Source organism: Mobula birostris, chromosome 9 (genome assembly GCF_030028105.1).
Source record: "Mobula birostris isolate sMobBir1 chromosome 9, sMobBir1.hap1, whole genome shotgun sequence".
NCBI classification, from domain to species: domain Eukaryota; kingdom Metazoa; phylum Chordata; class Chondrichthyes; order Myliobatiformes; family Myliobatidae; genus Mobula; species Mobula birostris.
In genome coordinates this window covers 153,675,601-153,702,792 of record NC_092378.1, presented here as the reverse complement: position 1 = coordinate 153,702,792, position 27,192 = coordinate 153,675,601, and the positions used below count along the sequence as shown (strand labels likewise).

Below are 27,192 nucleotides of genomic sequence, written 5' to 3'. Positions count from 1 at the left end.
GAGGACCGACCAGGTGTGAGCCACGGTGGCAGGGCCTCCGGCACTGAGTCTGACCCTGTGGTGCAGAAGGGTGGGACGGAGAAGAGGAGAGCTGTGGTCATTGGAGACTCTATAGTCAGGGGAGCAGACAGGAGATTTTGTGGACGTGAGAAGGACACCCGCATGGTTTGTTGCCTCCCGGGTGCCAGGGTCCGGGATGTCTCTGACTGGGTGCACGACATCCTGGTACAAGAGGGAAAGCAACCAGAAGTCGTGATACATGTTGGGACCAACGACATAGGCAGGAAGAGGGATGAGGTCCTGAAGTGTGAGTTTCGGGAATTAGGCAGAAAGCTGAAGAACAGGACCTCAAGGGTGACGTTCTCAGAATTGCTGCCAGTGCTACGTGACAGTGATGGTAAGAATTGGAGGAGATGGCAGTTGAATGCGTGGCTGAGGAGTTGGTGCAGGGAGCAGGGTTTTAGATTTTTAGATCATTGGGATCTCTTCTGGGGAAGGTGGGACCTGTACAGATTGGATGGGTTGCACCTGAACTCGAGAGGGAGCAATATCCTTGCAGGTAGGTTTGCTAGCATGGTTCGGGAGGGTTTAAGCTAATTTGCGAGGGAGATGGGACCCAGAGCGATAGTGCAGTGAAAGAAGTGCATGGAGTAAAGCCAGATCTAACATACAGGGAGGCTTTGAGGAAAGAGAAGCAGAATAAATAGTGTAAAGACAGTAAGGTAAAAGGGCTGAAATGTGTGTACCTCAATGCAAGAAGCATCAGGAACAAAGGTGATGAACTGAGAGCTTGGATACATACATGGAATTATGATGTAGTGGCCGTTACAGAGACTTGGCTGGCACCAGGGCAGGAATGAATTCTCAATATCCCTGGATTTCAGTGCTTTAAAAGGGATAGAGAGGGAGGAAAAAGGGGAGGAGGGGTGGCATTACTGGGCAAGGATACTATTACAGCTACAGAAAGGGTGGGTAATGTAGCAGGATCCTCTTTTGAGTCAGTATGGGTAGAAGTCAGGAACAGGAAGGGAACTGTTACTCTACTGGGGGTATTCTATAGGCCCCCTGGTAGCAGCAGAGGTACAGAGGAGCAGATTGGGAGGCGGATTTTGGAAAGGTGCAAAAATAACAGGGTTGTTATCATGAGTGACTTTAACTTCCCTAATATTGATTGGCACCTGATTCGTTCCAAGGGTTTAGATGGGGCAGAATTTGTTAAGTGTGTCCAGGATGGATTCCTGTCACAGTATGTGGACAGGCCGACCAGGGGGAATGCCATATCAGATCTAGTACTAGGTAATAAACCGGGGCAGGTCACAGATCTTTCAGTGGGTGAGCATCTGGGGGACAGTGACCACCGATCCCTGGCCTTTATAATTATCATGGAAAAGGATAGAATCAAAGAGGACAGGAAAATTTTTAATTGAGGAAAGGCAAATTATGAGGCTATAAGGCTAGAACTTGCGGGTGTGAATTGGGTTGATGTTTTCGCAGAGAAATGTACTATGGACATGTGGTCGATGTTTAGAGATCTCTTGCAGGATGTAAGGGATAAATTTGTCCCGGTGAGGAAGATAAAGAATGGTAGGGTGAAGGAACCATGGGTGACAAGTGAGGTGGAAAATCTAGTCAGGAGGAAGAAGGCAGCATACATGAGGTTTAGGAAGCAAGGATCAGATGGGTCTATTGAGGAATATAGGGAAGCAAGAAAGGAGCTTAAGAAAGGGCTGAGAAGAGCAAGAAGGGGACATGAGAAGGCCTTGGTGAGTAGGGTAAAGGAAAACCCCAAGGCATTCTTCAATTATGTGAAGAAAAAAAGGAAGACAGGAGTGAAGGTAGGACCAATTAGAGATAAAGGTGGGAAGATGTGCCTGGAGGCTGTGGAAGTGAGCGAGGTCCTCAATGAATACTTCTCTTCGGTATTCACCAATGAGAGGGAACTTGATGATGGTGAGGACAATATGAGTGAGGTTGATGTTCTGGAGCATGCTGATATTAAGGGAGAGGAGGTGTTGGAGTTGTTAAAATACATTAGGACAGATAAGTCCCCGGGGCCTGATGAAATATTCCCCCGGCTACTCCACGAGGCGAGAGAAGAGATTGCTGAGCCTCTGGCTAGGATCTTTATGTCCTCGTTGTAGTGTGGAGGAGCAGAGGGATCTCGGGATACATGTCCACAGATCCCTGAAAGTTGCCTCACAGGTGGATAGGGTAGTTAAGAAATCTTATGGGGTGTTAGCTTTCATAAGTCGAGGGATAGAGTTTAAGAGTCGCAATGTAATGATGCAGCTCTATAAAACTCTGGTTAGGCCACACTTGGAGTATTGTGTCCAGTTCTGGTCACCTCACTATAGGAAGGATGTGGAAGCATTGGAAAGGGTACAGAGGAGATTTACCAGGATGCTGCCTGGTTTAGAAAGTATGCATTATGATCAGAGATTAAGGAAGCTAGGGCTTTGCTCTTTGGAGAGAAGGAGGATGAGAGGAGACATGATAGAGGTGTACAAGATAATAAGAGGAATAGATAGAGTGGATAGCCAGCGCCTCTTCCCCAGGGCACCACTGCTCAATACAAGAGGACATGGCTTTAAGGTAAGGGGTGGGAAGTTCAAGGGGGATATTAGAGGAAGGTTTTTTACTCAGAGAGTGGTTGGTGCATGGAATGCGCTGCCTGAGTCAGTGGTGGAGGCAGATACACTAGTGAAGTTTAAGAGACTACTAGACAGGTATATGGAGGAATCTAAGGTGGGGGCTTATATGGGAGGCAGGGTTTGAGGGTCGGCACAACATTGTGGGCCGAAGGGCCTGTACTGTGCTGTACTATTCTATGTTCTATTTTCCTGATTTTTACTACATACCCTATTGCCCTTGCCAAAGAAGCCATTCTTCCATCACACGCAATCATTCCAATTTTTTTGCTGAACTAGAAAAACTATTCTGGGTGAGGTATGAAGGAAAAGCATATAGATGGAAGCTTGAAGGTCAATTGGATTTCCAGAGGTTGAGGTCCAATGGCCGGAACCCCAAGTCTGCGAATCTCTGCGAGTCTGCTGGGGAAGTCAGCTGGTGAATCCATGAGTCTGCTGTAGGCTGGAGGCCAAAGGTGGCCTATCTTGGGTTTAGAGGTTGGTGTATGAGCTTGGATTGGTGGGTAGGAAGGAGAGAGGAATGGGGCTTGTTATTTGTGTTCTGTGTTGTTCTGCCCAGCATTGTGGGCATGCTATGTTGGCACCAGAATGTGTGGTGACACTTGTGGACTGCCCCCATCACATCCTTGAGTGTGTTGGTTGTTAATACAAATGACACATTACTGTATGTTTTGATAAATAAATAAGAATCAGATTCCAAATCTGAATTTGAAAAAAAGCAGAGGATCGAATATTGAGCACACAAAGCTGCAGAAAGAAACTTCTACACAAACAGTGGAGCAGTGTGCAAGCAATAGTCCTGACTACCTCCTAATTCCTCAGCCCCCAAGTAATCTTTCTAACAATCATCAATTGATTACTTTAAATCCACATTCCTACTTAGGACCTAGCTCCTAAAATAAATTACCTTGCTAATCTGGAGTAATGAATGAGCTATACTGTATTTTGTTTAACTAGTAAATGGCATTTATGGTAGTAAGAGTTAATAAGTTGTGGGCATGCTATATTGGAACCGGAAGCGTGGCAACAGTTGTAGGCTATCCCTAGCACATACTTAGGTGTTAGGTGTGTTGATTGTTAACACCAACAACACGTTTCAATGTATGTTTCAATATATACATGATAATTAAATCTGAATCTGAGATGTTTGGGGCATGGGAAGCCTAAGATAGGAGTGTAAATATATCTGTCCCTTTGGCTGTGTTCCTGGTCATGAACTTAATGTTAAAACAATCTTTATTGAGTCCATCACCCAAATATTTAATATTCTCTATATTGCCTTCCTGTACCTGTATACAACTGGTAGACAGTCTCATCCAGTCCAAGGAGATAGTTGACCATGGTGGATTTTCCAACACTCCAGGGTCCCAAAAACAATACCATTGGTTTTGATACAATTTCTCCATCTGAAAGTAGAACAATTATATAATTCATGGTATCACATAGCAAGACAACACTGAGTTCACAGAATCATAGAATGGTAGTACCATAGGAGAGCCTTCAAGTCCATTGCGGCTCTACTTTACAGCAATTAAGCGAGTCCTGGTTCCTGCTCTCTCCCCACAACTCTTTAAATTCTTTCCCTTTATATCCTTTTCTGAACATTATAATTGAATCATCCTTTACTACTAAACCTGGAAGTCAATTCCAGACTCAAATACTCACTAGATTTAAACTTTAAATACCTCTATCTGATCTTCCTGCTATCTCCTCTGTTCTTAAGAACAAACCCAGTATTTACAATCCAGCCACATTACAAAAGAGCTTCAACTTCAAAATGATTTTGGTAAATCATCAACTATGCCTCTTCTAAAGTGCTTTCATCCTTTCAAGGTTCAGACCCTAGAGCTGGATATAGTATTCCACTTGAAGATGAACCAGTGTTTCATAAAGCTTATTCATGACTTTTAAATTCTAAGCCACTATTTATAAACTTTAAGTTCCCAACAGTGCCAGTGATCGCTCCCAATGGGGCCACCACTTGGACCAGGTGTGACTTCTGAGATTTATGTGATTGGACTGTACTCTATTCAGTCTCCTTCAGTTTTTCCGCATTTTCTTTTCTTGTGGCTGATCGGCGGGTGGGTGATCTGTAAGTTCTTTGTGTATGGGTGGGGGCTAGGGAGTTTTTTGATGCCGCTGTCGCTGTCCTTTTTTGCAAGTGAGGAGGTTGGTCACTTTTTTCTGCAGGGGAGGGTTGAGAATGCAGTGCATTTGTCACTGCGTTTTTCTGCGAGTGAGGGGTTTGGGGATTGTATTGCTGTTTTTTTTCTGTGGGGAGCAGGTCAGGGATTGTTATTGTTGCTGTTTCTTCAGTGAGTGAGGGGGTCAGGAATTGTATTGTTACTGTTTTTTTCTGTGAGGAGGGGGTCAGAGATTGTATTGTTGTGGTTTTTTTCTGTGGGGAGAGGTTAGGGGATTGTATTATTGCCTTTTTTCTGCAGGGAAGGGACGGGGTTTGTATTGTTGCTATTTTTTTCAGTGGGGTGGGGGATTGGTGATGTTATAGAATATAGAAACATAGAAATCTACAGCACATTACAGGCCTTTCGGCCCACAATGTTATGTCAACCATGTAACCTACTCTAGAAACTGCCTGGGATTTCCCTACTGCATAGCCCCCTATTTTTCTATGCTCCATTTACCTATCTAAGAGTCTCTTAAAAGACCCTATTGTATCTGCCTCTACCACCTTTGCTGGCAGTGCATTCCATGCACCCACCACTCTCTGTGTGAAAATCTTACCTCTGACGTCCCCTCTGTACCTACTTCCAAGCACCTTAAAAATGTGCCCCCTCGTGTTAGCCATTTCCGCCCTGGGGAAGAGTCTCTGGCTGTCCACATTATCAATGCCTCTCATCATCTTATACACCTCTGTCAGGTCACCTCTCATCCTCCCTTGTTCAACCTATTCTCATAAGATATGCCCTCCAATCCAGGCAAAACCCTGCACTTTCTCTATAGTATCCACATCCTTCCTGTAGTAAGGTGACCAAAACGGAACACAGTACTCCAAATGGGGTCTAACCAAGGTCTTATATAGCTGTAACATTACCTCACAGCTCTTAAACTCAATCCCACAGTTGATGAAGGCCATCACACCATACACCTTAACAACACTGTAAACCTATGCAGCAGCTTTGAGTGTCCTATGGACCCAGACCCCAAGATCTCTCTGATTCTCCACACTGCCAAGAGTCTTACCTTTAATACTATATTCTGTCTTCAAATTTGACCTACCAAAGTGAACCAATTCACACTTATCTGGATTGAACTCCATCTGCCACTTCTCAGCCCAGTTTTGCATCCTATCGATGTCCTGCTGTAACCTCTGATAACCCTCCAGACTACATAACCAGTGTTGTAAATTTCACCAGAATGGAGTAGAATCTAATGGACACTGCAGTGGTGGAAAATCTCCTCAACTAAACATCCACCTGCCCTTTGGATGAGAGGAGGTGTGGCACCCTTCTTAAGCTTCATGACATCAATCCTCTACCTGCTTTTTACTGGTACCTCCTTGTGCCCTCTAATTAGCCTGTAACTTGAAATGAAGCTTCCTAATCTTTCATTGTCACCATTCCAGACACCACTTCTGAAGGCATAAAACAGCAAGGTTTCTTACTCAGACTTTGCAGTTTACTTAGGAGTCTATCCTGAGGTATGGAGATGAGCATGGGACGTGGTACTGCAGGTGCAGTCAACCTTAAATTCTCTATAAATTGAGTATTACCTTCCTCCTTTTAAAATTCTAAATTCCAGGAAATAGCTTCTTCTTCCCCACCCTGCATTCTGTACAGTTTTAGATGGATTCTTGATAAGTGAGAAGGTGAAAGGTTATTTGGACAGGTGGGAATACAGTTTAGGGTATAGTTATTTAATGGCAGAGCAGACCTTTCTTCCTTTCTCGTTTATTTGTCCAGTCTCCCCTTAATTGTGATTCCTCTACCTTCTTTAGTTGCTCTGTAGAGAAGTGTGTTCCATATTCCCTATGATCTTTGCGGAACAGGATTCCTTTGGAATTCCCGATTGGATTTCTAGATTGGGGTTACATTGATTTTAGTAAGAATTGTGACAAGGTCCCTCATGGGACGCTCATCCAGAAGATTAAGATGCATGGGATGCATGGTCATTTGGATTCAGAATTGGCTTGCCCATAGAAAACAGAGGGTGTTCTAGCTCAGATCTGTTGATATGAATACCCAGAGACTAACAGCAAACTGGTGTGGGATGAATGGCTGACTACAAAAATTACTGGTATTGAACTTCAGATCACTGGGCCACAGGAAAGGCAGCTCAACTTTAAGAACATCTTAGTATGACCTGCTTCAGGAACATATGATTTACAGATGAACTTTATGCCAGTGAAGTCCCAGTGAACATCACCTGACACCAATGCATATGTCCAAGCAACTCTGTCTTACATTGGTCAGTCACACCAAGTCCTGGACTCTCATCTCCACACCTTTCAATGAATTCATAGTGTGAACTTGATTATATTTAGCTAAAAATGCCCGGGTTTTGATAAAATTCCCTTCCATGTGGTAAAAAATATTTCATCACACAAAAGAATTTCAAACCTGCGACACTGAAATTAAGTTAGCATTTACCCCCTTTGTCCAGACACTTCTAAGTGTCTGTGCTCTGTACTGTGTTAATTTGTAATCTGTTGTTCTTTAATCTGCAAAATTCAGCACCATTTTCCAATTCTCAAGCCTACATCACTCACAGAAGGGATGGACAGAGGTCCCAACACCAATCTCACAACAGGATAGACAGGGAGACTGGAGGTTGAAAGCAGGCGAGAGGTTTAAACCAGTGAGGCTGAGGTCAGTGCTGGTTGAACTGGGTAGGATGAAGGTGACAGGACACAGAGGTAAGGGAGGGAGTTGAGGGGGCGGATGTAAGATAAAAAACTGCTCAGATGGGCTCTGGGGGGGCAAAGGCAGAAACAAAGGTTTCAGCACTTGTACAGTGGGATCAGCCTGTGCTGTGAGGGTAGGAGCAGGCAGTCAGTGACAAAGCAAAACCAACGGTGGCAATACATCTGAAGGTCTAATGGAGGTCTATAGAGTTGCACAGTATGGTGGCCATAGAGACAGAGTGAGTGGACTGGAAGCAGAATTTTTTTGCTGGCAGTGAGGAGTTGCAGGGGCTGAGGTGAGATCAAGCCAGGTGACAACAGCTTAACCCGAGTGTCAGCAGATGGGAGTGTTGGGTAGGTGGGAGTCAGCAACAGATTCCTAGGAATTCCAAAGTAACATGACAGGAGTAAAGAAGGGATGGACAAGGTCAGACTGACTGAAACAGCAGAAGTAGATGGGGAGGGGTCAACCCTGTTATTGTTGATGTTTTCTGCGGGGAGAGGGTCACAGATAGTTATTGTTGCTGTTTTTTTCTGTGAATGAGGGGTTTGAGGATTGTTTTGTTGCTGTTTTTCTGAGGGGAGGGGGGTCGGGGATTGTTATTGCTGTTTTTTCTGCGAGTGAGGGGGATGGGGATTGTAGTTATCGCTGTTCTTTTCTGCTAGAAAGGGGTGGGGGATTCTGGTGTCTGCAAGTTTTGTTTCTTTTACCTTTTCATGTGTATTGCATGGCTATCTGGAGAAGACAGATATCAGAGTTCTACATGCATACACTGACACTAAAATTAACCTTGAACCTATATTTAACTACTTTCTCAACTTACCATCCCTTGTAATGAATTGCACGACTATATACCTAGAAACATAGAAAATCTACAGCACAATACAGGCCCTTCGGCACACAGAACTATGCCGAACATGTCCTTACCTTAAAACCACCTAGGCTTACCTATAGCCCTCTATCTTTCTAAGCTCCATGTATCCATCCATGGGAAAAAGCCTCTGACTATCCACACGATCAATGCTTCTCATTATCTTGTACACCTCTGTCAGGTCACCTCTCATCCTCCGTCGCTCCGAAGGAGAAAAGGCCGAGTTCACTCAACCTATTCTCATAAGGCATGCTCCCCAATCCAGACAACATCCTTGTAAATCTCCTCTGCACCATTTCTATGGTTTCCACATCCTTCCTGCAGTGAGGCAACTAGAATTGAGCACAGTACTCCAAGTAGGGTCTGACCAGGGTCCTATATAGCTGCAACATTACCTCTTGGCTCTTAAACTCAATCCACGATTGGTGAAGGCCAATGCACCATATGCCTTCTTAACCACAGAGTCAACCTGCATAGCAGCTTTGAGTGTCCTATGGACTGGGACCCTAAATCCCTCTGATCCTCCATACTGCCAAGAGTCTTGCCATTAATGCTATATTCTGCCATCATATTTGACCTACCAAAATGAACCACCTCACACTTATCTGGGTTGAACTCCATCTGCAACTTCTCAGCCCAGTTTTACATCCCATCAATGTCCTATCAACTGAAGTATATATACTCTGATCTCTGTTTTTGTACCTTTTTTTTCAGAATTATATTAGTGACGCAAGGGATTATGCAGATGTTGGAAATCTTGAGCAACACACACATGTTGGGGGAACTCAGCAGTTCAGACAGCATCTATGCAAGGAAATGAACAGTCAACAATCAGGGCCTATTGAAGGGTCTCAGCCCAAAACATCAACTGTTTATTTCCCTCCACAGATCCCACCTGACCTGCTGATTTCGTCCAGCATTTTGTGTGTGTTGCTTTAGATTTATTGCCTGTAACAATATGCATGTAAAACTTTACATTTCTCTGCATTACGTATCATCAGCCACCTATTCCATCATTCCACAGCTCATTTATATATCCTATTTCTCTCATTTTTGCAGTTCACTATGATTCCCAGTTTTGTAACTATACATCTCCTATTCTAACCCTTTTCCTGTTCATGTGCCTACAGAACCTCTGTGGATTTCCTTCCATGTTTGCAGCTAGTCTTACCTTGTGCTTCTTTTTATTTTGTTTCTTAGTTATCCTCTGAGCTTTTTGTAATCAGCCTGCTCTCATTAGTACTAACAATCTGCCATCATTCTTTTTCTCTGAGTTATTTGTCAGCTCCAGTCACACCGAAGGATATCCCTCCTAAATGGGTATTTTTGAACATTCTGTGTGTAAGGCATAGATAGGTGAATTTCTGATGGGCAAGGGATGAAAGGTTGCCATGGATGGATGGGAATGCAGAATATACATTAGATCAGATCACCTATCGTCTTATTAATAGTGGAATTGGCATGAAGGGCTGAATGGCCAACTCCTGCTTATGATTTGTTTGTTCGTATATAGAAATGTCTGGCAAGAAGATACAAAAATCAGTTATTATCCTCAGAATGGAAACCAAAGAGATGTAAATTTTGGTTTAATGGTGGCACCTGGTCTCCAAGTCAGAAAGTCGAAGGGTTTAAGTATTACTCTAAAGCATTGAGCAACATAGCAGAAATAAAGGGATACAACACTGGAAAACGTAGCACCTTTCAGAGGAGGTGTTAAACCAAAGCCCTCTTTACTCACCCACGTCTCTTTTGAAGGATACCAGAGGAATGTTCTCTGTTTCTGGCCAATATACATTCCTTAACCATCAACAGAAACAAATTATGTAGTCCAACAATCTGATTGTTAGCAAATAGAATTATTGGGCGTAAATTCACTGCTGCATTTTTCTACATTCAGAAGAAAAATTACATTAATTTGCCAGAAGCTTACTGTGATCACCTGAGAATATGGAAATCAATCTACAAATGAATTATCTTTCATATTACTGATTGAAGTGTTTAAGACATCTCTAAATATCTCAGAATGACTTCTGAAGTCAATGGGTTGTGCCTTGCAGTATCTCAATCAGATTTTTCGTGTTTGACTAATAACTGCTTATCTGATTATTCTGAGTTAGTTGGTTAGTTAATTGGATTCTGTATTTCAGGTGACTAGTAGGACAGATACAAATGTTTGCAAGGTAAGAATGGAAGGCTATTTGGCAAGGCAAACAAGTCTAATAGTTTGGAAGTTCTAATTACAGGATAAAGTTTTCCAAGTACCATACAAAAAAAGTGAGCAAAATGACATAAAGAATAAAGCTAGGACAGAGATATAAGAGAAAAAACCCTGAAAGAAGGAAATAAAAAAACAAAGAGGAGATAACAAAACAGAGAAGGTGAACAATTCAAACAGAACAGAGATGGAAACAGGTAGTGGAACAGAGCAATAAAAAAACAGAAAATGCTGAAAATGTTCAAGCATCATTTGTGAAAAGAGAAACCGACCTACACTATTAGCTTTGTTTTCTTTCTATAGATGCTACTGGACCTCCTGAGTATTTCTAGCATTTTCGATGTTCATTTCAGACTGCCAGCATCTGCACTCCTTTTGATTTGCATTAGAACTGAGTAACCAAGCCACAGAGTAAGTTGAAATAGGGGACTAAACGGAACAGTGGGAGTTTAAAATGTGGAGAATGAGAGAGGGAATGTCTGCAAGAACAGTAGTGGGTCAATCAAATGGTGTCTGAGATGGAGAGCAACAAGTATGATAGATGAGCTCTGTACTGAAATATTACGTTTATCCAGTTATGTTATATGGCTCAGAATGTTGGACAATATCTAGTAACATGAGGAAACGAATTGAAGCAGCAGAGATGTGGTTTTTGAGGAGGTTGCAAAGAATATCATGGACGAAACGAATATCTAACGAGGATGTCATGAACAGAGCAAACACAAAGAGAAATAATGTATGAGATCATGAAAAGACAAGGTAACTTCATTGGACATGTGATTAGGAAAGAGGAGTTAGAATGCACAGTAATCATGGGAAAGATTGAAGGGAAGAAAGCAAGAGGAAGACAAAGACAAATGATGATGGAGACAGCAGCCAGAGAACTGGAAATGAATACTAATAAATTGATCCACTTGACCCGAAACAAGATTGTGTGGGCCATGGCAGTCAAAGCTCAAACTGGGCACGGCACCTGATGATGATGATGACTGATTTCTGTTCTGTGGTCATATTCACTCCACTTACATAAAATCATCAAACAGGAAAATCTGCATTTCTCTAGCATCATTTATGTCTTTAAGATTCTCAAAATCTCTTCACCCTAAAGAAATACCATTTTAATGTTATCATGGTTGCATAATAGAATAAACAGTCATTTGAAGAATATCAAAGACCTTTGTCTTTGTTCGCAATGGCCATAGGATTGACTTTGATGGCATAAAACTACTGTGCCATGCCAGTGATATGCCTAATAAAGGAAGCCATTGTAATAAAACTAGAGGAAAAGAATTTTAACAAATATGAAGGTTACTCTAAGTAAGAACTGGAATTCCATTGTAAACCAGGTGGGAGAGCTGAAACCTGATTGAATGAATGAAGTTTATTTCAGTCACTACAAACATAACAAAAAGCATCATTTTCAACGATGATTTCATAACAATGATCTCATAGGAAAAAAATTACAAAAAACATAGATATTCTTTAAAACAGACCGAAAGGGTGTAGGCTGAAGCTACAGCTTATTACCCCTACCCCTCTTACTTATAGAACAACATATTTGGCGTCAATCATCACATCAAAACAAAAATTTCATAATCTTTTAACACAAAATCCAACTCCAAGTACTTTATACTTTATTGTTGCCAAACAATTGATACTAGAACGTACAATCATCACAGTGATATTTGATTCTGCACTTCCCGCTCCCTGGATTACAAATCAATAGTAAATATTACGAATTTAAATTATAAATCATAAATATAAAATAGAAAAATGGAAAGTAAGGTAGTACAAAAAAACCAAGAGGCAGGTCTGGATATTTGGAGGGTACGGCCCACATCTGGGTCAGGATCCATTCAGCGTTGGAAAGAAGCTGTTCCCAAATCTGGCCGTGCGAGTCTTCAAGCTCCTGAGCCTTCTCCCGGAGGGAAGAGGGACGAAAAGGGTGTTGGCTGGGTGGGTCGTGTCCTTGATTATCCTGGCAGCACTGCTCCAACAGCGTGCAGTGTAAAGTGAGTCCACGGACGGAAGGTTGGTTTGTGTGATGTGCTGCGCCGTGTTCACGATCTTCTGCAGCTTTTTCCGGTCTTGGACAGGACAACTTCCATACCAGGTTGTGATGCACCCTAGAAGAATTCTTTCTACGGTGCATCTATAAAAATTAGTGAGGGTTTTAGGGGACAGGCCAAATTTCTTTAGTTTCCTCAGGAAGTAAAGGCGCTGGTGGGCCTTCTTGGCAGTGGACTCTGTTTGGTTGGACCAGGTCAGGTCATTTGTGATATTGAGCCCGAGGAACTTAAAGCTTTTGACCTGTTCCACTTGCGCACCACCGATGTAAATTGGGACGTGCGGTCCGCTACTCCTTCTGAAGTCAACAACCAATTTATTTACATTACTCCCATTCATTCTAAATCATGTATTTTATCTTCGTTCATTAAATTATTTTTAAATAAATTTTTAAACTTGTTAAGTGTGGTGCATGTTTTTAAATTCTCACTACAACTGTTCCATTGATTCACCCCTGTGACTGAAATACAATGGTTTTTTTACATTTGTTCTTATCCTTTGTTTTTGAAATATACATGTTCCTCTCAAATCATGTTGACTTTCTCTCATTTTAAACAACCTTTGGATACTTTGTGGTAGCTGTCCATTTTTTTTACTTTATACATAATTTGTATTATTTTAAAATCTACAAAATCTCTGAATTTTAAAGTGTTTAGTTGAATAAATAGTGGATTGTTTGGCTCATAATAACTTGTCTTATTTACAATTCGTATGACTTTCTTTTGGAGTAGAAAAATTGAGTTTGTATTTGTTTTGTACGTATTTCCCCATCCCTCTACACAGTAAGTCATGTATGGGACTATAAGTGAACAGTATACTGTAATGTATACAAAGATTCCTGATTTAAGAAATCTTGCACTTTGTAGGGTATTGCAATAGATTTTGACATTTTTGCTTAAACAATTTATATGTGGTTTCCAGCTTAATTTATTATCTATTACCACTACTAAAAATTTTGTTTCAGATACCTTATCAATTTCAACATCATTTATTCTAAGTTTACTATATGAGTTTGGTACACGGTTTCCAAATATTATGAATTTAGTTTTATTTAGATTCAGTGATAATTTGTTAGTATCAAACCATTTCTTTATAATTTTTAGTTCTTTCTCCACTGTATCCAAAACTTGTTTCAGATGTTCTCCACTACAAAATATAGTTGTATCATCAGCAAATAATATACATTTTAATGTCTGAGAGACCATACATATATCGTTTATATACAAAATGAACAGCAATGGACCAAGCACTAAACCTTGTGGAACCCCACAAGTTACCCTCAAAAGTTTTGAATTCGAGTTGTTTATATGTACATACTGATACCTGTCTTCCAAATAACTACTTAACCAGTCATGTGCCACCCCTCTAATACCATATCTTTCTAATTTTGTTAATAATAATTTATGGTCAATGGTGTCAAATGCTTTTTTTTAGATCAAGGAATATTCCCACTGTATATCCATTTCTTTCTATAGCATTTGATATTTCTTCTTAAAAATCTATTAATGCTATTGTAGTGGTTCTGTTTTTTCTGAAACCATATTGCTGTTCACAGAGTATATTATGTTTTGTTATGAAATCATTTAACCGTCTTACAAATATTTTTTCAAATGTTTTGGAAAACTGTGAGAGCAAAGAAACTGGTCTATAATTTGAAAATGCATGTTTATCTCTAGCTTTGTATATTGGAATGACCTTGGCTATTTTATTGGGAAATTTCCCAGCAATCAAAGACTGATTACAAATATGAATCAGTGGTTTCACAACACAGTCAATGATGTTTTTAATTAAATACGTATCATATCCATTTCAATCTGTTGATTTCTTGCTCTTTGATTTATATACTACAGTATATCAATTACAGTCAGAAACAGGTGAATTGATTATGGGGAACAAGGACATGGCAGACCAACTGAATAACTACTTTGGTTCTGTCTTCACTAAGGAGGACATAAATAATCTTCTGGAAATAGTAGTGGACCGAGGGTCTAGTGAGATGGAGGAACTGAGGGAAATACATGTTAGTAGGGAAGTGGTGTTAGGTAAATTGAAGGGATTAAAGGCAGATAAATCCCCAGGGCCAGATGGTCTGCATTCCAGAGTGCTTAAGGAAGTAGCCCAAGAAATAGTGTATGCATTAGTGATAATTTTTCAAAACTCTTTAGATTCTGGACTAGTTCCTGAGGGTTGGAGGGTGGCCAATGTAACCCTGCTTTTTAAAAAAGGAGGGAGAGAGTAACCGGGGAACTATAGACCGGTGAGCCTGACATCGGTGGTGGGGAAAATGCTAGAGTCAGTTATCAAAGATGTGATAACAGCACACTTGGAAAGCGGTGAAATCATCGGACAAAGTCAGCGTGGATTTGTGAAAGGAAAATCATGTCTGACGAATCTCATAGAATTTTTTGAAGATGTAACTAGTAGAGTGGATAGGGGAGAACCAGTGGATGTGGTATATTTGGATTTTCAAAAGGCTTTTGACAAGGTCCCACACAGGAGATTAGTGTGCAAACTTAAAGCACACAGTATTGGGGGTATGGTATTGATGTGGATAGAGAATTGGTTGGCAGACAGGAAGCAAAGAGTGGGAATAAACGGGACCTTTTCAGAATGGCAGGCAGTGACTAGTGGGGTACCGCAAGGCTCAGTGCTGGGACCCCAGTTGTTTACAATATATATTAATGACTTAGACGAGGGAATTAAATGCAGCATCTCCAAGTTTGCAGATGACACGAAGCTGGGCGGCAGTGTTAGCTGTGAGGAGGATGCAGGGTGACTTGGATAGGTCAGGTGAGTGGGCAAATTCATGACAGATGCAATTTAATGTGGATAAATGTGAGGTTATCCACTTTGGTGGCAAGAACAGGAAAACAGATTATTATCTGAATGGAGGTCGATTAGGAAAAGGGGAGGTGCAACGAGACCTGGCTGTCATTGTACACCAGTCATTGAAAGTGGGCATGCAGGTACAGCAAGCAGTGAAAAAGGCAAATGGTATGCTGGCATTCATAGCAAGAGGATTCGAGCACAGGAGCAGGGAGGTTCTACTGCAGTTGTACAAGGCCTTGGTGAGACCACACCTGGAGTATTGTGTGCAGTTTTGGTCCTCTAATCTGAGGAAAGACATTCTTGCCATAGAGGGAGTACAAAGAAGGTTCACCAGATTGATTCCTGGGATGGCAGGACTTTCATATGAAGAAAGATTGGATCGACTAGGCTTATACTCGCTGGAATTTAGAAGATTGAAGGGGGATCTTATTGAAACGTATAAAATTCTAAAGGGATTGGACAGGCTAGATGCAGGAAGATTGTTCTTTTAGGACCGAGATGAGGAAAAACTTCTTCACACAGAGAGTGGTGAATCTGTGGAATTCTCTGCCACAGGAAACAGTTGAGGTCAGTTCATTGGCTATATTTAAGAGGGAGTTAGATATGGCCCTTGTGGCTAAAGGGATCGCGGGTATGGAGGCAGGTACAGGGTTCTGAGTTGGATGATCAGCCATGATCATACTGGATGGCGGTGCAGGCTCGAAGGGTCGAATGGACTACTCCTGCACCTATTTTCTATGTTTCTATGTTTAATTATTTCTTTTTCCTCAGTTGCTCTAATAAACATAGTCTAAGTGTTTATATTGATAATATTACTATTTACTCCATCTTTATTGCTGGGTTCAGTAATTGATTTAGCTAATTTAGTTCTCATATTAACAAAGAAATCATTAAACCTATCTGCAACCAAATTAGTATCCTTTATTACCATATCATTGTTTGAATTAAAGTAATATGGGTAAATTGTTTTTCTTTTATCTCTTGTAATAATTTAATTTAAAACTCTCTAAGTATTTTTAGTATTATTTCAATTATTCTCCAATAATTTACTATAATAACTCCTTTTACTAGATCTCATAATTCTTGTTAACTTATTCTAATATATCTTGTATTTAATTTCAGCTTCCTTTGTTCTATGTTTTAAGAATTTCTTATATAATACATTTTTCTTTTTACAAGCATTTTGTATTCCCTTTGTTAACCAAGGCTTATCAATATACTTCTCTTTGTCAACTTTTTTAACTAGTGGGCAATGTTTATCATACAAATTAGTTATTACAGACACAAATGCTGTGGATGACGACTAACCAATCAGGAGGGACAGAATACAGGAGTATAAATACCACCAGACTAAACATGCCCAGGCATCATCCCTGAAGAAGATGGCAGAGTTTGTCATCTAAGCATTGGTTATAATCAATACCTGTACCTGGCTAGAAGCTCGAGAAGAGTTTATTTGTCATATATGCTGGGAAAGGACCAGATCCTTTTATCGCAAGTATGTTTAATGGCAATGAATCTCTTCAGACTCTTATAGTTTCAGTAGAAGTTAAACATTGTTGGAGAATAGTCAAGGACAGCAAATGCAGGAAGGGAATGGAGGTGCACAATGTGCAGAAATTCAAGACTGAACTGACAGATTTTCGATCAAAAATCTGTATCATAGGTTGATGAGGTTGCAAAGAAAGCTTCTGGCACATTGACCGTCATAAATCACAAGTATTGAGTACAGAAGATGGGATATTATGTTGAATCTGTATAAGATGTTGGTGAGGCCTAATTAGGATTATTGTGCGCAGTTTTGGTCACCTACCTACAGGAAAGATGTAAATAAGGTTGAAAGAATGCAGAGAAAACTTACAAGAATGTTGCTGGGTCTGGAGGCCCTGAGTGATATGGAAATCTTGAATAGATTAGTATTTTATTCCTTAAAATGTAGAAGATTAAGAGGAGATTTGATAGAGGTATACAAAATTATGAAGGGTATAGATCGGATAAATGCAAGAGGGCTTTTTCCACTGAGGTTGGGTGGGACTACAACTAGCAGTTATGAGTTAAAGATAAAAGGTGAAAAGTTTAAGGTAAACCTGAGGAGAAATTTCTTCACTTAGAGGGTTGTGAGAGTGTGGAACGAGCTGCCAGTGCAAGTGGTGCATGTGAGCTCGATTTCAACATTTAAGAGAAGTTTGGAAAGGTACATGGATGGTAGGGGTTTGGAGGGCTATGGTCCTGTTGCCGGTCAATGGGAATAGGCAGTTTAATTGGTTCAGCACAAACCAGATGCACCAAAAGGCCTGTTCCTCTGCTGTACTTTTCTATAACTCTATTTTATGGAGTCTAAGCTTGTTTGTAGCTTTGAGATAGGATAAATGTGGCAAAGATTTCAATAGAAGTGTGTCATTCCTCTAATATACTGCTTGGTAATGAGATATCATGCAATTCTTTTTGTAGAAGAGACAGATTTCCAAATCTGTACTTCCTGAAGAAAGCCAGCATTTTTTTGCAACCTGTGCTTATAGCAGTTCTGTGCAGCAATTATAACCTTACCTTTGGATAATATACTGATGTCATTGTTCAAACCAGTCGTCACTGACAAGACCCAGTAGGGCTTTGCATGTACAAATTCTGACACATGAAGGAAGGTTAGAGCAAATTCTGTTCCGAAACAGCTGTAAATGCTGATAATTTGTTGTCATACCTTTCAAAAATTTAAGATGTTTCTGAATATTTGTCATTCAGAAACATTAGACTTTCAAACACCTAACCAAGTTACGAAAAATAAAAAATGTATACATTAAACATAACTAAAACACTTGGAAGTACCGACATTTAGAAACAGATAAAAATGTTTAACTAAATACAATTCAAGAACCATACATTACCAAACACTTACCTTTGTCACTTTCATCGAATCTCCTCCATTCAAATAAATGGAGGTACTCTTACAGTGTATATACTGGAGAATTTTGTAGAATTGCATAAGGATTTCAACATCCAAGTGCAGTTGAGAAAAAGCTGTCAAATAGAGCCAGTGAGGTGGCATTCGCACTCACATTTCCATGAGGGTATGTGGGTGCAAATTGCACTTACACTGGGAGGCCCCGGCATTTCTCCACAAGGCCTATACCTTGAGCAATGAACTAAACTAAGTTTTGATTTTCAGATTATTTGGGGAATTTCCTACATAGTCTGGTTTCACTGGATTGTTTAGGCAAAGTGGATGGATTCCTTTCTAGCTATGTGGTCCTATTCACAAGATTTTGTGATATTTGTTACAATGAAGCCATTCTGTTTCCTTGCAGTGGAAGATTCTTTTCTCATGCTTTAGGACATAACATGGATACAACTTCCAATGAGAAATACTTGCCCTTGGCCACGACTTACAGTATTGGAGAACATATTGACCAGTTTCTTGTTTATTAGACTCTAGTCTAATTCCAGCCCAAAAGTCCAAAGCATGGAGATTGATCCATCCAAGTGAATAGATACGAATGGAAACTGTCAGAGTGATAGAGTACCTTCACATGTAAATCCAAAGGGAAAACAGAGTGATAGGTAACAGCATTGTTCAGCAACCAGTCAGTGGCTACAGCGAACATAACTTCAGCTTCACACCATTAGTACTTGGATTTGGACTGGTACACTGCATTTGGGTCTTCTTGTTTCCCATGAGCACGGGCAGAGCATTTATTCACTGAGCTCCATCCATTGTTCTTGTTTTTTCTGATAGCTTCCTTGGGTTTGTTTCTATGACTCAGTAACAAATTACCGTTCCCGTTTTCTCGCTGATATCAATTTTAAATGTCACAGGGTAAGTACAGTATAAATTAAATGCAGAGTAAAACTCCCTCTATGTTGTCTATTGAATATTGAAAAGCTTAGATAGAGTGAATGTTGAGATGATGTTTCCAGTAAAGTGAGGGTCTGAGACCAGAGGACAGAGCCCCAGAATACAAGGACATTCCTTTAGAACAGAGATGAAGAGAAATTTCTTTAGCTATAGGGTGGTGAATCTGTGGAATTCATTGCCACAGACAATTGTGGAGACAGAGTCATTGGGTATACTTAAGGCAGAAGTTGATAGGTCTTGGTATCAGTAAGGGCATCAAAGGTTATGGAGAGAAGGCAGGAAATGGGGTTGAGGGTTAATAAATCACCCATGATTGAATGTCAGAGCAGACTCGATGGACCAAATGGCCTAATTCTGCTCCTGTGTCTTATGGTCACATTGTACACTCTCAGACGGGTGCATATGGCTTAGGTACAAAATAAAATTCCCTCAGCACTTCGCAGCAATGCTTCTCATTCTGTATAATTTATTTTCCCATTCCAACCATCCTTAAAGATCCTCAGTTATTACCCCATTCTCAAAGTGAGATTTTCACCTTTCTTTGTAGCCATTACCCTCATATCACCATCACCCCTGTGTCATTCTGAAGCTTGTAAGTTGTACAATCCATTTTATAAATTACAGCCCATGGTGACAACTGCAATCCTCTGCCTTTCAGACCCACCTTCTGGTGTATCCTGTGACAAAATTGCTGTCAATTAAAATTTGTTTTAATAATAAACAGTTTACGATCAGGATCAATCCATTTTCAAAACTTTGATTGTTGGAAAGTTATAGAATTACTTTAATTTTCATACATCAACAAATTTGGAAATCAGGTTTTCACAATATTTTGAGATTTCAAAGAAATTCTTCCATGCTATTCAACTATTGGCCAAAATATCAAAGCACATTACCCTGCGTACTTTGTAGAGACTTCCTAGCATGATCCTAACAGACAAACACCAAGAGTGGCCTGGAAATGTGACAGATAGAGTCTGATAGCAGAAACCGTTGACTGCCAAAGACTTAAGTTCTGGCCACCTTCCAGTGGTAGTTCTCCAACCAAGCTGTACATAGCTCAGATGTCTGTAACAATTAGGAGGCTGGACTTGAGCATGCAAGAGGCAGATAATGTTACCAACCTTGAAATGAGGTCATGGAACGTCCTGGATAGGCTGTTAGATGGGAGGGGAAGAAAAAGGCAGAGTGAGTGGAGTGAGGCAAAGGGTAAGAAATGAAATCAGTGAAGAGAGAGAGAGAGAGAGAGAGAGAGAGAGAGAGAGAGAGAGAGAAGAAAAGAGATAGAAATGGTGATGACAAAATGTTAAATAAATACAGGGAAAGTGGAAACGTTTGAGACATTAAACATTTTTTTCCTCCCTAATACAAGATTAATCCATGTATCGTAACTTACATGAGGTTTGAATAGATTTTTCTCAATAGAGCTAGCTAATTGGGTTGAATCCGAATCAGAGTCAGGTTTATTATCACCGGCATGTGTTGTGAAATTAGTTAACTTGCAGCAGCAGTAAAAATGGGCAGGTGCAACAGGAATCCAACAGAAAATCAAACAGGAACAATGGGCAGCAAACCATTGTTCATATATTTTATTTGCACAATTTGTCTCCTTTTGCATGTTGGTTATATGTCAGTCTTTATAGCTTTCCACAAATTCTATTGAATTTCTTTATTTTCCTGTGAATGCCCTCAAGAAAATGAATCTCCAGGTAGTATATGGTACTTAGATAATAAATTTACTTTGACTTTGACTTTGATGAACACACAAGGAGATAATTTAGATTTAAAGTTTTGAGACTGCTCATTCCTCTATTAATTTTCCCTAGAATTTGTTCTCCCACTTACCCATCAATTCTTCCAATTTCTATTCATTAGGACCAATTGAGAGTGGCTAATTTGCCTGTTCCTTGCAAGCCGTTGGGATGTGTGTGATAACTGGATCACCCGGAGGAAATCTACATTAACAGAAGGAGCATGAGCAAATTCCACTGCAACAGCGCTTGAGGTCAGCATTGAACTCGGATCATAGACACTGTGAAACATCAGTTCCATTAGTTATCCCAATGACACCACCTTAGATATGACATTATACATTTTGGGGGATCAAGTGGGCTTTTTAGCCACAAGGATTCAGTGGGGAAGGACAATAGTACAGGGTTCTTCTGCTACTGGACAGGGAGGGGCTGAGATGTGTAAAGAAATTATTGTGGTGTATCATCCCGCCCAGGGGGCACAAAAGTGGCAACAGTCCTGAAGGTTTTAAAGAATGCAATAGAACAGTACTGAAAGCATTGACTATAAATATAAGAATGAAAGAAATGGTGCAGTTTATTATTGTAAATATTTTTATTATGAATAACATTTATTTTGAAATTAAGAAGTTGCTCCCCCCCCACTGCACCTGTCATTACACAACCTTTGCCTGAATACCACTTCTTTCCCAAGGCAGAACAAAGTAACAGCTGACTAACAGGTGATAACACAGTATGAAATGACATGGTTTAGAAAGTGACTTCAGAGGGTTTTATGTTGAGAGGTCATTACGGGGTAGTTAGTGGGAGATTGTAGCTAGTCCAAGATGACCAGAATTACTATAGACAATAGGTGCAGGAGTAGGCCATTCAGCCCTTCGAGCCAGCACCACCATTCACTGTGATCATGGCTGATCATCCACAATCAGTACCCTTTTCCTGCCTTCTCCCCATATCTCTGCACTCCGCTATCTTTAAGAGCTCTATCTAACTCTTTTTTGAAAGAATCCAGAGAACTGGCCTCCACTGCCTTCTGAGGCACAGCATTCCACAGAACCACAAACCTCTGTGTGAAAAAGTTTTTCTTTAACTCTGTTCTAAATTGTCTACCCCTTATTCTTAAACTGTGGCCTCTGGTTCTGGACTCTCCCAACATCGGGAACATGTTTCCTGCCTCTAGCGTGTCCAATCCCTTAACAATCTCATATGTTTCAATCAGATCCCCTCTCATCCTTCTAAATTCCAATGTATACAACCCCAGTCGCTCCAATCTTTCAACATATGACAGTCCCTCCAACCCGGGAATTAATCTCGTGAACCTACGCTACACTCCCTCAATAGCTAGAATGTCCTTCCTCAAATTTGGAGACCAAAACTGTACACAATATTCCAGGTGTGGTCTCACCAGGGCCCTGTACAACTGCAGAAGGACCTCTTTGCTCCTATACTCAATTCCCCTTGTTATGAAGGCCAACATCCCATTAGCTTTCTTCACTGCCTGTGGTACCTGTATGCTTACTTTCAGTGACTGATAAACAAGGACACCTAGATCTCATTGTCCTTCCCCCTTTTCCTTGACACCATTCAGATAGTAATCTGCCTTCCTGTTCTTGCTACCAAAGTGGATAACCTCACATTTATCCACATTAAACTGCATCTGCCCACTCACCCAACCTGTCCAAGTTACCCTGCATTCTCATAACATCCTCCTCACATTTCACACTGCCATCCAGCTTTGTGTCATCTGCAAATTTGCTAATGTTACTTTTAATCCCTTCATCTAAATCATTAACGTATATTGTAAATAGCAATATTGTCCCAGCATCGAGCCTTGCGGTACCCCACTAGTCACCACCTGCCATTCTGAAAGGACCTATTAATCCCTACTCTTTGTTTCCTGTCTGCCAACCAATTTTCTATCCATGTCAGTACCCTACCCCCAATACCATTTGCTCTAATTTTGCACACTAACCTCCTATGTGGGACCTTATCAAAAGCTTTCTGAAAGTCCAGGCACACTACATCCACTGGCTTTCCCATGTCTATTTTCATAGTTACATTCTCAAAAAATTCCAGAAGATTAGTCAAGCATGATTTCCCCTTCGTAAATCCATGCTGACTTGGACCTATCCTGCTAGTGCTATCCAAATATGCCGCTATTACATCTTTTATAATTGATTCCAGCATCTTCCTCACCACTGATGTCAGACTAACTGGTCTATGATTGCCTGTTTTCTCTCTCCCTCCTTTCTTAAAAAGTGGGATAACATTAGCTACCCTCCAATCTGCAGGAACTGATCCTGAATCTATAGAACATTGGAAAATGATTACCAATGCGTCCACAATCTCTAGAGCCACCTCCTTAAGTACCCTGGGATGCAGACCATCAGGCCCTGGGGATTTATCAGCCTTCAGACCCATCAGTTTACTCAACACCATTTTGTGCCTGATGCGAACTTCCTTTGAAATACTAGTTCCATTTAAGTGAATTTTAGTGACCCTTGCACACTTTCATTTGTTGTCCCTCTTGCCTATACTAAAGACCAGATTAAAATTGGGTCCAAGGAGTTTTTAAATTTCCCATGTTGCTCCCAAAGAACATTCATGGTCATTTGAATCTAGACAGCACTACTGCTGAAAAAGAGAGATGTTCCTGGGCAGCCCTGGCTTTCTATGAAGGCACATTAGCAGTTGTTGACAAGCTGGACCTGATAGGGCCAATAATGTCACTTCTTTCCTCAGTTAAAATGGTTAAACTAAATCAGCCATCCCCTCCGCCATCAGAATTGTGAATGAATAATGAACTCGTAAGTTACCTCGCCATTTTTTTCTTTTTTTGCTCTCATTTTTCACTACTTAATTAATTTTAACATATATTTTCTTATTGTCATGTATAGCTTTTTTATTATTATGTATTGCTCTGTACTGCTGCTGAAAAACAACAAATTTCACGATATAGACCAATGATATTAAACCTGATTCTGATTCTGATGACCAACCTGTTTGGGAGGGATATTTACATATTAAAAAGAACTAACATTGTGTTATTGTGCTAATTCATAAACAGGGCTGAAATCCTAAATCACAGCAGTCCTGTTGTGATTACGCAAGGTATGCTTTGTTGATCCTACCAAGCCATTCAATATGCAACTGCATAAGGCATCGCATTAGCAAGCTGCATGCATTTTTTTCCCAGATATGCACTTACCAGAAACAATCAAGGCATTGCAGTCAAGATGGGGATACTGGCTGAAATCCCCTGCTGGCCTCCCCATCCTGTAAAGTCTTGTGTACCAGCACAATTCCTGCCTTCAGTGTGTATTCATGTCAACATTTACATTGTTAACTGGCATGTCAACATTTAACATTTATAATGGCAACTTTCCAATGTAAACTATTTCCTGTCCCAGTGCAATTGTGGTTCTGGAGATTGGAGCATGAGAGTTTTACAATCTCTCATTTAACTCAAATTGCCAGGTGTTTTTTCCCCAGTTTTTTGAGAATGTTTTTCTGTTTTCCTAGCCAATGAAAGATGCCCTTCACAATGGATCTATTACTCTTGAGCTCATTTAAATCAAAGAACCCTTATGGATGTGTCAATGATAACAATAAGATACATTACAACATAGCAGGATCTAATATATTTTTAACAAACTCAGTTGTATGATTCAAACTCTTGCCTTCCCTGCAATGTTTGTTGAATTTACACTCAATGGCTACTTTACTAGGTATGCCTACATACCTGCTCATTAATCAGCTAATCATGTGCCAGCAACTCAATGCATAAAAGCATAAAGACATGGTCATGAAGTTCAGTTACTGTTCAGACCAAACAACAGAATGGGGAAGAAATGTGATCTAAGTGACTTTGACTGTGGAATAATTGTTGTTGCTATACAGGGTGATTTGAGCATCTCAGAAACTGCAGATCTCTTTTGGTTTCCATGCACAAAAGTCTCTCGAGTTTACTGAGAATGGTGCAAAAAACAAAACCATCCAGTGAGCGGCAGTTCTGTGGGGAAAACCGCCTTGTTAAAGAGAGAGGTCAGAGGAGAATGGCCAGACTGATTCAAGCTGACAGGAAGGCAACAGCAACTCAAATAAATATTTGTTACAACATTGGTGGGTAGAATAGCACCTCTGAACGTGCAGCACTTTGATCCTTGTAGATGGGCTACAGCAGCAGAAGACCACAAACATACACTCAGTGGCCACTTTATTTAGTACAAGAGGGAGCTAATAAAGTGGCTACAGAGTGTGTTTATTTAAGTCCTCTTTTCTTGAGAGTGTGACAGACTGAATCCTCCTACCAAAGTGCAGTCACTTCCAACAGAAGTCATTGTGAAATAAGAGGAAGTGCAATCCCTAGTTAATTGTGGCTTTGTCTATCTATACTGAGATCATTGTAGTTTTCATTGCTAATATCAGCTAACTCAGTAACAGACAGGTTTTCTTCCTGGTGAGCTGCATTTCACCTGATCTTTTCACCTACACAATCTGTCAGGGGACTTGCATTATTACCAATCTTCATTTTGATTTTAAAAGCTGTAGCTGTTCTCTGTGCAATCCATGGTTACAGAGACAAGTTGATGAACAAAGGTATAAGAAATGTTGGAACTGAGGCAAATATGTGTATATGTGATTCCGTGGAACGAAAGAGTTAATGTGTAAAGACCGTTTGATGGCTCTGGGTCTGTACTCGCTGGAGTTTAGAACAATGAGGAGACTCTCATTGAAACCTATCGAATATTGAAAGGCCTAGATAAAGTGAATGTGGAGAGGATGTGATCTATGGTGGGAAAATCTAGCACCAGAGGGTAGAGCCTCAGAATACGAGGACGTCCTTTTAGAACAGAGTTGAGGAGTAATTTCTTTAGCTAGAGGATGGTGAATCTGTGGAATTCATTGCCACAGGTGGCTGTGGAGGCTGTCATTGGGTATATTTAAAGCAGAAGTTGATAGTTTCATGATTAGTCAGTGCATCAAAGGTTATGGGGAGAAGGCAGGAGAATCAGGTTGAGAAGGGTAATAATTCATCCATGATGGAATGGCGGAGCAGACTTGATGTGCTGAATGGCCTAATTCTGCTCCTATGTCATATTATCTTATTAATTATAGTTAATTTATTGGTGGTAATATTACTTTATGTGTTCTGTATGTGAGTTATATGTACTATGTTTTTCACCTTGGTCCCAGAGGAATGTTGTCTCATTTGGTAGTACATGTATGTACAGTTGAATGACAATAAACTTGAACTTTTATATGAGCATTGATGCATGCGTTCTTCCATTATCATTCAAACAACAGGAATTCTGCAGATGCTGGAAATTCAAGCAACACATATCAAAGTTGCTGGTGAACGCAGCAGGCCAGGCAGCATCTCTAGGAAGAGGTACAGTCGACGTTTCAGGCCGAGACCCTTCGTCAGGACTGAACGAAGGGTCTCGGCCTGAAACATCGACTGTACCTCTTCCACTATCATTGTCTGGATTGCTGTTTTTTAATTCTGGTTGTCAAAACACATCCTTTGATTGCAAACATTGAGTCAGGTTATTCTTGGGCCTCCTCCTAGATCTAATCTGAAAATACACAATTTCATTGTTAATACTTTCATGTGTGAGGCCAGAACATACTGTTACAGTTAGAGGTGAACTTTTGCAGAATTAAACAAAGTGGTGTTTACAGTCACATTCAATTAAACTTCGGTGGAAAGTAGCAGAGTTGTACAGGAGGATTAACCAAAATAACTCACAACCTGGCAACGAAAGGAAAGTGCACCAGAAATAAAAGTTAAATCATTGCTTCATGTGAAGACACTGGAAACTGGAGGCCAAATGGATTTCCTTATAAAGCTGAGTGAAAATGAAGAGGGAGAGAAAAGAGATGGGATTGAGCCCAACTCCTGCCCTGCTATCACAGATGTCAGTAGTGGACTCAGTGCACTGCACTCTCATTCAGGTCTGGTAGGATGGGCAACACCTTCTTCCCCAGGCATGAGACTACTGAATTCCCAGTCACCACCCAGGTCTCATCGTGTATGAAGCGCCAGTAGTGTATACTGTATATTTTTGACTCGTGTCATTAAATACACCTTAT

At 40.5% G+C, this 27,192-nt stretch overlaps 1 protein-coding gene across 2 annotated transcripts in view; it reads right to left on the bottom strand.

Annotated features, from left to right (window-relative positions):
• srl (sarcalumenin) overlaps nt 1–27,192 on the bottom strand; it is a 115,266-nt gene that overhangs the window by 6,338 nt on the left and 81,736 nt on the right. Inside the window, exons 4-5 of one of the 2 annotated variants that reach the window (XM_072269577.1) lie at nt 20,470–20,502; nt 3,938–4,054 (exon numbers count right to left, since the gene is read on the bottom strand). In XM_072269577.1, coding sequence (XP_072125678.1) covers nt 3,938–4,054; nt 20,470–20,502 — 150 coding nt within the window. The remainder of the gene's footprint in view (nt 1–3,937; nt 4,055–20,469; nt 20,503–27,192) is intronic. The other variant, XM_072269578.1, reaches the window with a different exon arrangement.